At 39.0% G+C, this 14718-nt stretch overlaps 1 protein-coding gene across 1 annotated transcript in view; it reads right to left on the bottom strand.

The window, feature by feature from the left end:
* esyt1b (extended synaptotagmin-like protein 1b) overlaps positions 1-14447 on the bottom strand; it is a 112188-nt gene extending 97741 nt beyond the window's left edge. Inside the window, exons 1-5 of the mRNA XM_017479506.3 lie at positions 13899-14447; positions 12982-13023; positions 8462-8596; positions 3460-3533; positions 76-148 (exon numbers count right to left, since the gene is read on the bottom strand). Coding sequence (XP_017334995.1) covers positions 76-148; positions 3460-3533; positions 8462-8596; positions 12982-13023; positions 13899-14228 — 654 coding nt within the window. The 5' untranslated portion in view covers positions 14229-14447. The remainder of the gene's footprint in view (positions 1-75; positions 149-3459; positions 3534-8461; positions 8597-12981; positions 13024-13898) is intronic.
* Positions 14448-14718: the final 271 nt, after the last annotated feature.

Raw genomic sequence — 14718 nt, 5'->3', positions numbered from 1 at the left:
TATGGTAATTACAGTTTGATACATGGTGTGATGTTTCAAAACTAGGCACATAGCAAAGTATGAGTTAAAGCTCACCTGTATCCCTTTCACTCCAGCTTTACAGAAATACCTCTTCACCTCCACATTTATCTCTACATCCCCCACATAGCTGCAAAAAGTGAGACATACAGTTAGACAGACATCAAGACAATAACACAAAAATAGTTTTTGTCCAAAGAAGAAAATTTTATATTCCTTGGCAACAATACTTAACTTTGGTAAGTGAGATTTTTTTGTTTGCATGCAACATTAGTTTAACACCTGAGAATAAAGCCAAAATAAGAAATTTTCTGACACAATTGAAGTGTCCAGCAGCCACTGTAACAATATCCAAGCTATTAAATGAGCAAGCCCATTTGTTTAGAATTAGAAATATTAAAAAAAAAAAAAAAAAAAGATTGACCAGGGCAGCTGTCTAACTCCCACAGCAAATGGTAGCACAAATGTATGATTACGGTTAGCAAATGGCTAGATGCATACACATTCCAAGGGCCTATTTACGTGTGGGATATGCCCCTACTGTTTAAACAAAATGTGTAGTAGACAAAATGTTGAGCTGGTACACAACCTTGTCACTGTGCATAAAACAAAACAACAGGAAGATCAACAATTACCTCTTCCAACAGCCAGTTCTTTCTAAACTGACATTTATCTCATTTGGCTGATGCTTTTATCCAGTGAAACTTAGAAATGAGACAGGATACATCTGAGCAGTTGAAGGTTAAGTGCCTTGCACAGCAGCACAATAGTGGCAGAATGGCCATGCTGAGATTTGAATTTGGCATTTGAACTAACTAAATATCATTAAAAATCCAGTTAGCAATTAGTACAAAGATGCATTACATGGGACTAATTGTTCCAGAGAAACAGCTACTTAAACTTAATTCCACCCCTATTGATGACCATGCCCCAAACTTTGCAGACCTCCTCAGAAGCTTGTACTAAACAGGCCACAAGGTGGTCCTTAAACTTTTTAAGTACCTTCAGGGCATAGTGCCAATGATTCATACTGATTTTCAAAACAAAAAAGCAAATATGGCCGACATAGAAGAATTTCAGGAACAAACCATTCAGAAGTTGTAAGCAAACATATGCTTTTTTCATATGTCGTGATCACTAAGTGGTGATGTTCTGAAACTGTGCAAGTACTCTCAGGTCATGATTGCTATGACATATACTAAATTTGGTCTGAATATGCTAAATCACGTCCATTTCAGCATGCTCATCATCGAATTTGTTAGCACGTTATTCAAGAAGAGTTTGACGAATCAAATTGAATTCCGTATCTTTTGGTCGCCATGGTCTGAAGATGATTTTCATGAAAATCGGAAAAGCGGTCTATGAGGAGTTCAAAAAAAGGAAGTTTTTTAAAGAAAATTCAAAATGGTGGAAAACTTTCATGACAGAAAATGACATCTCGACTCAGCACGAGCCAAGGAATCAGAGGGGAAAAGATTTTTGTTTCTAGCCCTTACAGTTTAAAAGTTATTAGTATAAACACAAGTGCAATTTTGGGCTTTTGGTGGCACTAAAGGATTTGAGATAGTGACTCTAAAATTGCTATGGTAACATCTCAGACTGTCCCCTATCTGTGTGCTAAATTCCATAACTTTCCTATGTACGGTTCAATTTGCTGCCATAGACTTCAAGAGCAGGAGAAGTAGAATAATAATAATTAAAGCTACAAGCAGCATTTTCGACTCAGTGAGCTGCAAATTCACAGATGCACTATAATTGTTGCATAAGTATGGACGTAAATAGTGCCAAATGTCCTCAAGGCAAAGGGTGGGAATTGACCAAGACCAACTAGGGGGGAAATTGGCAAAAATCTGTTACAGGTTTGCACAACGATCACAGTTTCCGTTAGCCGGTAAATACTGTTTTTTGTCCATTAACAATTAAAAATGTCCGATAAAATCAGAAACAGTTTCTGTCCGGTAAAAATCTAAACACAAAGCAGACATATGTTAAACAAAGTGCGTCCGCAATTGCACACTTAGATAAGATCTCTGTGACTGTGCAAATATTTTTTTTCTCAAATGCTTCTCCTGTAACATGTACTCTGATTTGCTCGCATTATTCAACTCATTGAACCACACACACATGTTGGCTGGCACCAACATTTTTTAGCAGAAAGTCTGTGCTGTATACCAAATGTTAGTGCAATCACACTTATGGTTCCTGAGAAAAAGTTACCTGACTGTACCTCCACGCCCTTTATGTGACCACGACCCAAATTTTGCAGATATCCTCCGAATCTTGTGCTGTTTAAAAGTCTCAACATGTTTTTGATAATTATTGAAGTTCACTGAGTATTTTGAAGTTTGTGAAGATACAGCAAAAATTATAACAATGCTTTAGTGCCACCATTAGACCGATTAGGTCATCTCACTAGCTCGACTTGGGATCTGTTGACCAAATTTCATGTCTCTCTGACTTACGGTTTGGTATGCATGACTTAGGGGATGTGGGAAAAAACTCAAAGCAAAAACAATAGCGTTTCAGCACTTTCTGTGCTTGGATTATACAAGACTAAGAGATACAATTAAAAGAACAAGCAAAATATTTATGATTTAAAAAATGGCTTAAACAATGTGCAACCATGAACTGATTATACATCAATTAATGTAATGTATATAAAAAACAGTCCAATAACTGTGAATACACCATGTTAAGTTCATTTTCAATGTGTCTAAAAATGCCTACATCTCTGTAGTTAACATTTAATTTTAATGTGTTGCTACCCCTACACTAGTCTCATGGTTCCTGACTCACTGTTGCCAAATTTCTAATATAACATGCACACCTGCAAAAGCACAACTATGCATTGTGCAAGACTGTGGTGCTGTCTATGAAGCAAATGTATTGGTTGAGCAAGAACATGTATCCAGCAGCATTAGGGTTTGGAAAACACCCAATAATAGTCAACCAAACCAGAACTATCACAAAAATGAAATGAAGCTGTTGGAGGTTCAACTGGAAGATGATTTGAAATTTCATTTAGATGGCAAAATTAAAAAAAAAAAAACAAAAAAAAAAACAGAGAAGTGACAATGAATTGGAGGGAGAGACGAAAGGCAAAAGAGCAAAATTTCAGTAGAATATTGGCATAAATGATCCTTAAGTACAGTATAAATCATTAAATTATTATTTATTTCATCCAGTACTTCACTTTTTCTATCCATTCTCTCTACAAACATGATATGCAAGACCTACTATTTTTCTTGTTTTGTAGATTCAATACATGCTATACTACACTATAATACAACTAGATACACGGTCATGTGCTCAGGATACTGCAACTTTTTCTTTTGCCAAATTCTGCACTGATCCTACCTCTCACTGTGCAGTCAGACACATAATTATTAAATATTTTTTTATAAATATAAAAATATTGTTATAAAAACATTTTAGAGTCACCTGATGTAGACATCCAATAGCACGTGTCCTTTTTCGTTCTCGGTATGAGCCTTCACTCCGACAACCTTCATAGCCTGTAAAAACATGGATATGCAGATTTTTGCATATGAGCCCAAAAATGTTGTTCCAGGAACCATGCTACTATTCATGTTGTATAAAGTGGTTAGTGCGTAGTGGTTAGTACATTTGCCGCACACCCCCAGGGTCGGGGGTTCGATTCCCACCGTGGCCCCGTGTGTGCGGAGTTTTCATGTTCTCCCCATGCTGCGGGGGTTTCCTCCGGGTACTCCGGTTTCCTCCCCCAGTCCAAAGACATGCATGGTAGGCTGATTGGCATGTCCAACGTGTCTGTAGTGTATGAATGGGTGTGTGAGTATGTATGTGATTGTGCCCTGCGATGGATTGGCACCCTGTCCAGGGTGTACCCCGCCTTGTGCCCCATGCTCCCTGGGATAGGCTACAGGCTTCCCCGTGACCCCGAAAAGGATAAGTGGTATAGAAGATGGATGGATGGATGGATGGTTTTACTTAAAACTAGTAGCTTTCATTTAGAACTTAGAGATCTACTATAGATAACAAGTGCAGAGGAGACAGTTGGAGTTGCAAGTGATGTTTATAGTAAAAACCGGAAAACAATTCAAAATGTGAGATATAATCATGATCAGAAATTCAGGTAGTCAGGAAACCAAATAAACAAAACAAAATCCAAAAATCGAGAAACCAGGAAGCAGAACAAGATTAAAAAACAGAATAACAAAACACATAGAAAGGCGTGGTAAGTCAGGCAGGAATACAATCGCCCTAGAACAAAGTTATTACTTCACCCTGGAACAAAGAAACACAACAGCTTAAATACACAGACTAATCAAGTGAAGGACTGAAAACAGGTGAGAGTAATCATGACACATTAAGGGGTCAGACAATGACAAGACAGAGGCAAAACACACATGGCCACATAAACAAACAAACAAATCCCCGGAAGTAGCACCAGCTGTGATGCAGTGAAGTAGAAACAGGATAGTTGAGCAGGATTCAGTAGGCAGAGCAGCACACAACGCCCTCCAAGCTACAGTATTAAACAATCAAGATAATAGAACATAGCTGGACCAGAAGAAATACCTGTCAGTTGCATGTTACAATATTTTTGGAACTTATTTAAATATCAGCAAATGAAAGCTGAAACTCTGATCTATCATCTCGTATTTAGATTTTGACTCAAACACAAATGTCTTCAGTGTAGGCAACAAGTGAACAATGAGTACACTTGAAGGTGATGTGTTGGAAGCAGGAAAAATGGGCAAGCGTAAGGATCTAAGCGACTTTGTCAAGGCCCAGATTGAGATGCCTAGACAACTGGGTCAGGGAATCTCTAAAATTGCAGGTCTTGTTGGGTGTTCCCTGCATGCAGTGGTTTGTACCTACCAAAAGTGGTCCAAGGAAGGACAACCAGTGAACTTGCAACAGGGTCATGGGCGTCCAAGGTTGGAGAGCACATGGAGAGCAAAGGCTAGCCCAGGGCTCTACGGTAACAATTTTTTTAATTACAAAAATTTAGGAGAACGGTCAAAAATTAAGGAGCACGGTTGAAGTTTAGTGTTTTTTTAAGAGATGGTAACGTTAACGTGCCACAATATAACGCACAAATAGGCATGAGAAAACTTGAGCTTGACAATTATGACAGAATTTAGGAACATACTGTGAGCCATGACAAATTAATTTACTTTCTGATAAACTAAATTTTATATTTTCATTTAATTTTACAGGCTGAATGCAAAAAAGCAACCATTATATGTATGTATATATCTGAATAATCTCGTATAGGATGTGATTGGGTGAATTGGTAACACCTATATACTTTTTCACAGTCGCACAAAGTACAGTTCAGTCGCAAATTCGAGTGAAATGGTCGCACTTTAGAGCCCTGTAGCCCATTTGGTCCGATCCCACAAAAGAGCTACTGTAGCACAAATTGCTGAAAAGGTTATTGCTATGATAGAAAGGTTTCAGAACACACAGTGCATGACTGAACACACAGCTTGCTGTGTATGGGGCTGCATAGCCACAGACTGGTCATGCTGACCCCTCTTCACTGCCGAAAGGGCCTATAATGGACATGTGGGCATCAGAACTTGAAGAGGAAGCAATGGAAGAAGGTGGTCTGGTCTGATGAATCATGATTCTTTTACACCATGTGGACAGCTGGTGCGTGTGCATTCCTTAAATAGGGGCACGATGGCACCACGATGCACTATGGGAAGAAGGCAAACAGTGGAGGCAGTGTGATGAGCTGAGCAATGTTCTGCTGGGAAACCTTGGGTCCTGACATTCATGAATACGTTACTTTGACATGTATGTACCTAAACATTGTAGCAGGCCAAGTACACCCCTTCATGGCACCGGTATTCCCTAAAGACAGTGGACTCTTTCAGCAGAATAATGCACCCTGCCACACTGCAAATATTGTTCAGGAATGGTTTGAGGAACATGCCAAAGGTGTTGACTTGGCCTCCAAATTCCCCAGATTGCAATCCAATCAAGCAACTGTGGTATGGGCTGGACAAAAAAAGTCTGATCCATGAAGGCCCTACCTCACTGCTAACATATTGGTGACAGATACCACAGCACAGCTTCAGAGGTCTTGTGGAGTCCATGCAAGCTAGTTTGGCAGCACAATGGGGACCTACACAATATTAGGCAGGTGATTTTAATGTTATTGCTGGTCTGTCTATATCGTAACCACAATTAATTTATGTAATTCTAAGCATTTATTCTACCTCCTTGAACACTTGAACAACCACTATTCCTTTTTTTGCTGTACCTAATGAGACAAATCAGTAAAGCAAGGAGGGAATGCAAAGAGTGAATTTAAAATGGTCCAAATGCCCACTTGTAGTGAGAACAAACAAATTTGTCCTTACCAATAAATAATATTTTGTAGTGATTCCCAATAACTAAACAAACAACTCCTAATCCTACGGGCTGGGGCCTCTCCACAGCTGCACACATCAACAGCTCCCTCCCCCTCCTCCCCCACCACAAGTATGACTCTCTGACATCCCTCTACATCATCGTCCATCACATAGACTCCTCATGAACCTACTCCAAGATCCTGTTTGTGGATTTCAGCTGTGTTTTCAACACAATCATCCCAGCTTTGCTACAGGATAAGCTCTCCCAGCTGAGTGTGCCTGATTCCACGTGCAGGTGGATCATGGAGGCAGCACATGAGCTTGGTAAAACATGTCTCTGACTCCTGGACCATCAGTACTGCCCCCCCCCCCCCCCCCCCCCCACACACACACACACACACACACACACACACCCCCACCCACCCAAGGCTGTGTTCTTTCTCCTATACTTTTCTCCCTCTACACCAACAGCTGCACCTCCAGTCAGTCAAACTACTGAAGTTTGCGGATGACGCCACCCTCTTTGGGCTCATCTCTGAGGGGCATGAGTCTGCCTGCAGGTGGGGGGTTGACCGTCTGGTGACACGGTGCAGTCACAACAAACTGGATCTCAAAGCTGTGGAGCTGTTGGTAGACTTCAGGAAGAACCCAGCCCCACCTCCCCCAATCATCCTGTGTGACTCGCCAGTCGATACTGTAGACTCCTTCCACTTCCTGGGAACCATTATCACCCAGGACCTCCAGTGTGAGCTGAACATCAGGTGTCTGATTAAAATAGCACACCAGAGGATGTACTTCCTGCAGCAGCTGAAGAAGTTCAACCTACCAAGGACAATGATGAAGCACTTCTACACCTCCATCAGTCCATACTCACCTCATCCATCACCATCTGATACATTGCTACCACTGCCAAGGACAAGGACAGACTGCAGCATGCCATTCACTCTGCTGAGAAGGCTGCAATCTGCCACCCCTTCATGACCTGTACACTTCCAGAACCCTAAAGCAGGCAGTTAAGATTGTGGCTGACCCCTGTCACTCAGCTCCGACAGAAGGCTGCAGTCAATCAACATCAAAACCTCACACAAAAAAAAACAGTTTATTTCCATTCACAACTAGCCTTATTAACAATACTCAGGAACTACCATGGTCTCTTATCCATCTCCAAGGACATTACACATTACATTAATGAAAAAACGCACATTGTTGTTTCATATGTGTTATATTAACGCACACAACTCAGACTGTTATACTGCACCTTTTTACTACAACTGTGAGCATTTGCACACCCACTTTTGCACATCCTGCACTAATGTACAGTTGTCTTTTATTTTTATTTTCCTAAACCTTTATATTTTTATATTTATGCTCATAGTTTACATGGCTTGATATATTTTTTAATGATTCTCATTTTCATAACTTTCTCTCATTTATCTTATTAATATTATTTTATTTATTGTATTTTACTGCTATTGTTAAGCACCAGTACACCGAGACAGATTCCTTGTACATGTACACCCACAGTACTTTGCGATGAAAGGGATTCTGATTCTGAATCTATGAAATTAAAGAATAGGGCCATGGAGTCATGGATACGAATGCCTTCTCACTCAAAACTTGAGCATGACATGCATAGAGTGTGTTTATCAAGACCAAATTTCATCCTCATGTGCTTATGAGTTGTTATCAGCAGAAGAACAGAAACACTGCCACAATTATCTGACCGGGCATTAATTTAGCTATTTTCCTTTTAACTTCAGGAGGACATGCTGTGCTCTCTATTACCATTAATTCAGTAATTATAAATGAAGATGATCAATCATTCAAACATCCACTAGGAAAACCTAGCTACCACTGTCTACTAAAGCAATGTAAAAATGTAATAAATATGGTTCCTTACAACGTTCTTTGAAAAAAATTGCTATTCCTATTTCATCAAGAACATAATATAACATAGTTTTTATTTGTTATATATATAGCACTTCACAGCCAGTACATAATTCCATACGTTATTTTATAGTGTTAATGTCTTCATTATTATTCTAAAAAAGAAAATAGTAAAATTGAAGAAAACCCTTAGTAGTGAGACAAACCTTGTCACCAAAGTCAATCTTAGTGAAGCTGAGGGTTTGCAGGTGTACACTGGATGCTCGGATGGATGGTGCAATGCTGTCTGTTAGCAACTTCTCCAAGTACTGACCAATAAATGGCCATGCTTGCTGGATGACCTGCAGAGAGAGAGAGAGTGTGAGAGAGTGAGAGAGAGATGGAGTAAATAAGTGAGAATGAGAACTGTACAGTGTACAGCTGCAACAACTAATAGATAAAATCGATAATAATCGATTATGAAAATTGTTGTCAACAAATCTCGTTATCGATTAGTTGGTCTGCGTGCTGCACGGGGTAAATATACTATGTTACTTCTATTCCGAAAACACGCTTGGGAGAGTAAATACTAAAGTTGTGTCCCAAAAGAAGTAGTGTACACTTACACTATACACTATGTACTCTACCGTCTAGTGCAGTATTTTAAAAGGGGGGGGTTTGGAGGTTTTTAAAAATGTTTAAATGATGTTTTATATATATCATATATATATATATATATATATATATATATATATATATATATATATATATATATATATAGACATACATACACACACACACATATATATATATATATATATATATATATATATATATATATATATATAAAAAACATTATTTAAATATTTTTTAAAAACCTCCAACCCCCCCCCCCCCCACCCCCTTTTTAAAATACTGCACTAGACAGTAGAGTAATAATGTTAAATTTATCAACATATATTCAAATGAGATTTTTAAAATGAACCAATTTGGTTATTTGCGAGCATTCACAAATATCACGTTAGCTGAGCTGACGATCGTTCATAGATGAATTTATTTTTAATGTATTTAAAATGAAATGATAATTTGCAAAAACCTATGAGTGGTAGACAATTTAAAGTGTCGTACTGATGGATAAAATAAACAAAAGATAATTCAGAGAGTCAAATTAAATGTCACACCAAAAATAAAATGTAAAAAATAAAATCTTGAAATGTTTTGATTCAATTTTAAATGCCCAATGTTAATATTATTAATGTAAAAATATTAATGAAATAAAGCAACATATATAGAAATGAATGTTTAACATATAGCCTATAATTACTGTGGAGTGAGGGGGTCCTTGTGGATTGTTCGAAATATGCTAGGGGTCCAGAGCTCACGCAAGGTTGAGAACCAATGGCCTAGTATGTGAATTTTAGAAAGGTAATATCGTCTCAAATAGAACACGAGCGGGTTTTTTTTTACTAACCGGAAAAAAAAAGCTTCCCAATTAGTGGCGCATGAATCATACCCACGTAATGTGATGCCGCTAGCTTTAGCAGATACCCAGAGTCACCGACAATGACTTTCTTCAGTTTAACGTTTATGTCAAGGTTATCTTTTATACTCAACATGACCTCAGTCACCATCAGACGGAGGCGTAATCGTCAAGTGACTGAGGAGGAAGTGTGCGACCTCCAACTCCTCTAAGGCAGTGGGCATTTTATATTAAACACCCTGAAGAAGATCAAACATTATAAAGTGGAGTTTGTGTAGCATGGAAACACGACAGTGATGCACGAGCACAAACTTATGTTTATATCCAAAATGCTCCACTATGTGCAAGGGCAGGGGAAACTGGTGCAAGTTGCTTAAAAAGTTTAGTTTAATTCCAGTTTATTGTCATTATATGGTGTATTTGCATGCTTGTAGTGTTATTTCTGTCGTTTATTATAACGGAAATGATCTGTTGGTAACGAGGCCCCGTTGCTCCTCACAGTGTAGACACAGTGATAAACAGTGGAAGCGCAAGTAAGTATTTATGAATAACTTTTTATGGATGCACAAAAAGCACTGAATTAAACTACAGTCCTAAATTAATAATATATATTCTGGTGTGTATTGGGTTCTTTTCAGTCTTATATAATTGGACAAACAGTTGTGTAATATATCTGTCTGAAGTTTTTATTTTGTAACACTCAGTTTGTGGATTTTATTTTAAATAAACGATGGTAATGGAGGTTTGCCCCGTCCATGTCCAATTAATCAAAAAAATTATTGGCCAACTAATTGATTATGAAAATAGTCGTTAGTCACATCCATAGTAGTTATGTAAACATCTATTAAAGAACTAATGTGGTTTTGGTGAATTGAATTTGTAATGATATATTTCTTTCCTCCTGGTACATAAATCTTGCCATTAAATTTAAATATATCTGAATAATATTTTTGGACGACAAATAACGCTCAATATTAACACATGCATGATATTGTTGATGTCTGTTGACATGATATTGATAGTCTCTTCTGTGCATCAAATCAGGTCTTAATAATGACCTCAGACTTTTAGAGCTAACTGTAAGAACATCATGTGATTGCAAATGGTCATTTAAATTTTAACGGAGAGAGGGGGGGTTGCTGGTTCTGAGCACTGGGCAGGATGATGTATAACTGTCTGTGACATATATCCACGAAGGCCAGAGCAGCCAGAGATAAAAATTCTACCAAAAAAACTAGGGTATGTTGGTGAGCAGGACAGTTCCATGCATCTATTGGTTGAAATGCAATCTGCAGAAATGTTTGGAGTTAGAAACAACAAGCTAAGCTTACTTTATTCAATTAATATAAGGGCAGGTCTGCTCAATATCCATAATAAAATGTCTACATTTTAAAAACTACATTAATTCATTTATTCATTCATGGCACCATTCACATGCACATTAACACATTCACAACTGGGGCAATTTAGCATTAGCCAATCAAAACCTTCATGTTTTTTGTACAGGAGGAAATTGGAGAACCCAGTGGAAAGCACAGCAACGCAGGGAGAACATGAAAAACACAAACAGTAACCCAAGTTTAGGATCAAACCCAGGACCCAGGAGCTGTGAGGGGGAATGCAACCCACCATCCCGCCCTCTACAACTACAGTGAAACATATGTAATGTTAATTAGCGGACTAGAATTAGTCTTTATTGGACTTATTACTCACATGAAAGTAAATAACAAACAAATTCTGTCTGCCCACGCAAATGTTTATACAGTGGGTTTCGAATTTATTCAGAACCCTTCAGTTTCTGTCAATTTTATTTTGTCCTCAAGAGAGATGGGCTAATGTGCCAGTAGGACAACCATCTCAAAAACTGAGGGAAGGAGGAATGAGGCCACATACAGTGAGGTCCTTGAAGAAATCCTGCTCCAGAGTGCACACAAACCAAGACTAGGGAGAAGGTTCACCTTTCAGCAGGACAATGACCTGAACCATACGACATGGCCATGACAATGCTGGAGTGGCTTCAGGACAAGTGAACCTCCTTGAGTAGCTCAACTAAAGGCCAGAATTTAACCCTATAGAATATCTGTGAAGAGACTCGAGGATGGCAGTTCATACTGTAGTTACAATCTGATTGAGCTTGAGAAGATCTGCCAGGAAGAATGGGAGAAATTGCCCAAATCCAGGTTTGCTTGTAGAGTTACCCAAAAATACTCAAAGCTTCTACAAAGTACCAAATAACAGCTCTAAATAAGTACCTTTTTAAATGAGAGGTTTTCAGTTTTTGCTTTTTAACAAACTTGCAAAAAACTTATTTTTGCTTTTTCATTATTGGCTATTGTGTGTAGATGGCAAAAAAGTCAATTTAATTGATCTTAAATTAAATCTATAAGACAATAAAACACTGAAGGAGTCTGGATATCTTTCAAAGGGTTACACTTGTATAGGTTTAAAATCAGAACTGTTGATACATGACCTGGGATAATGAGACATTTGTTTTTATGAGACATTTCCAAGTATTGAACAGAACACAGGTTAACATACTCATTGGGTGTGGTAGAGGAATGAGGCCAGAGCGACTTGTACACAAACTCAGGAACTGTTGGCCATGCATTTTTTGTTACACAGTGATTTCTCTATTCTTAGAGCACAGGCCTGGCTTCAAAACAAGCAGATTTGTAACTGACTTCTGGCCAGTGGAATGGTGTGTGTTCTCCACGGCCCTCCTTTTTCATATAATGCTAATTTGAAAATTCTGGCAGTAGCAGGTTGTGAACTCTTCAAAAGTATCTCGAGCAAAACACATCTATGCCAGGAAGTGGCTGTGTGTGTGTGTGTGTGTGTGTGTGTGTGTGTGTGTGTGTGTGTGCACATGGCAAAACTGATGGCATTTACAGAACTAGCTGCCCCTTTTCTTGAGGCAAGCATTTGGTTTTAGGCAGGGTTACATGCAGTTCCTGTTCTGACTAAACCTCTCCAGACACACAGCTGTACAGGGGAGCAGAAAAATTGAACTTTCATTGTTTTGTTTTTTTAAACTTATTATTGTAAAGGTTTTCTTGACTTATACAACTGTTTTATATAACAAAGGACCAAAATAAAGATGCTGTATATTTATTTTTTAAAAATATTGTGAGAGGTTGGGAGACACAGCAAGTTTCTCTCTTCTGCCAGAGGTATAGTGTAAGTTATGGTTTTGTGGTTCCATGTAACCACTAAAACCTGCTAAAGGCAGTAAACACATATTTCATAAAACTGCACAGAGTGACATACCTTATTAAGCCATTCAACCTTCTCCACATCTTGGAAATTGACCTGTGGGATATAGGTAGACAAATGTTTGTGAGTAATAAATGTGTCATATGGCATTACCTGCACCAGAAAAGATGTGAGAAAGGAAGTGGTTGTAGCAAATACACAGCTCTTCCATAGCCACCTAAACCTAAAACTTTCATTACTATAAGAAACATGCCTTTTATGGATAAAATAATGGGCATATTCCCCTATCTGCTCAGAAGGAAGTTTACCCGCCCTCAAAGAAACACGTCAGGACATTTGGAAAAGGCCAGCATGAACTGCCAAAACAGGATCAATAAAATACGAGAGATGGGGGTTTGAACACAGAGACAGTGACAGAGAGTGAGGGACAGTTAGCAAGTAGGCCATTAATTGCTCAAAGCAAACCTTTTTTTCTGGATAGGGTGGGGGACTATTATTTTCTACACATTTTGCCCCTGAATTCATTAACAAAATTAATGGCAAAATCACCACTAGCACACGCTACCATATTTAATATTGTGGCATGTACAATATTAGTGAATACTACTGTACTAAATAGTCAAAATATATAGTAGCCTATGAGGATTTTCCCCCCTAAATGCTTCTTTAGTACAGTAGTTCAACAAACATAATGCATGCTAGATTTCAAATTAGGTAATTAGGTGTATATATAGAATTCATATTAGATTTAGATTTTGTTTTGTTTTGTTGTTAATCATAAATCCTTCAGATGATCGAAGGAAAGAGTATAACCTGAACGTGAGGACTCTAGCGGCAGCACATGTGTCTAACGGTTAAGGCCTTTTTTTTTTTTTTTTTTTTTACTCCTTAATGCAGTAGGTTGTTACAACGTCACTCACACTCATACTTTTGTTTGGTTTTCTTTGTTCGGCTTTATTTAGCGTTCTCACCCAAGCAGGTAGGTCTTTTTGGCTTCTGTACACGCCGCTGGATGATTCATGCTCTTCGTTCAGCAGCTGTATGGCGGACCTCAACCTCGCCTCTTTGGCTTCCCGAGTGTGTTTCCACCCCGAGTATAGCGCGAGTCCAAACACCAACAGACTGCTGCTCACTCGGTAATATCCGGCCAGGTAAACTGGCAACAAAGCTGTGAGACATTTGCCAAAAGTCCAAAGAATGCCCATGGCATCTATTCCATTGGCTTCGGGGTTCTGGCTCTCTCTGGGTTCGCTTGCTTGCTCCTTTGCTGAAGAGGTCGGCCCTGTGTCTTTCTCCGACATTCTTGCACGGGTTTTAAATGGTTACTTTACTTGTCAGATAGCGGGCAATGCAACAAAAACAATTTAGAGCTTAAAGTACGCATCCGCTCTGGCTCAAAGTTCCGGCTGCTTTGCTCGTGTTCGATGAAAATGTACGGAGAAAAACGCGTCGCAGTGCGGAGCTCGCTCTCTCTCTCTCTCTCTCTCTCTCTCTCTCTCTCTCTCTCTTTTCTTCTTCTTCTCTCCCCCCCCCCCCCTCTCCCTCTCTGTTTCACAGCTCGACTCAGTCGTGACTCAGCTCGAAAGAATGGGATTTTCCCCCTCCTCACTCGGTAATGGAGCCTGAAATGCGCTCACGCACACTGTTTATGCCCCTCTCAAGCAAGCAAGAAGTTTCGAATGATGGAAACGCCCAAAAAGTTGCTCTGTGTGTGTGTGTGTGTGTGTGTGTGTGTGTGTGTGTGTGTGTGTGTTTAAAATTGCAGCTTTTATTTTCTGGTATCAGACATCC

The sequence above is a fragment of the Ictalurus punctatus genome, chromosome 11 (genome assembly GCF_001660625.3).
Source record: "Ictalurus punctatus breed USDA103 chromosome 11, Coco_2.0, whole genome shotgun sequence".
Classification (NCBI taxonomy): Eukaryota; Metazoa; Chordata; class Actinopteri; order Siluriformes; family Ictaluridae; genus Ictalurus; species Ictalurus punctatus.
This window is presented reverse-complemented; position numbering and strand designations above follow the sequence as displayed.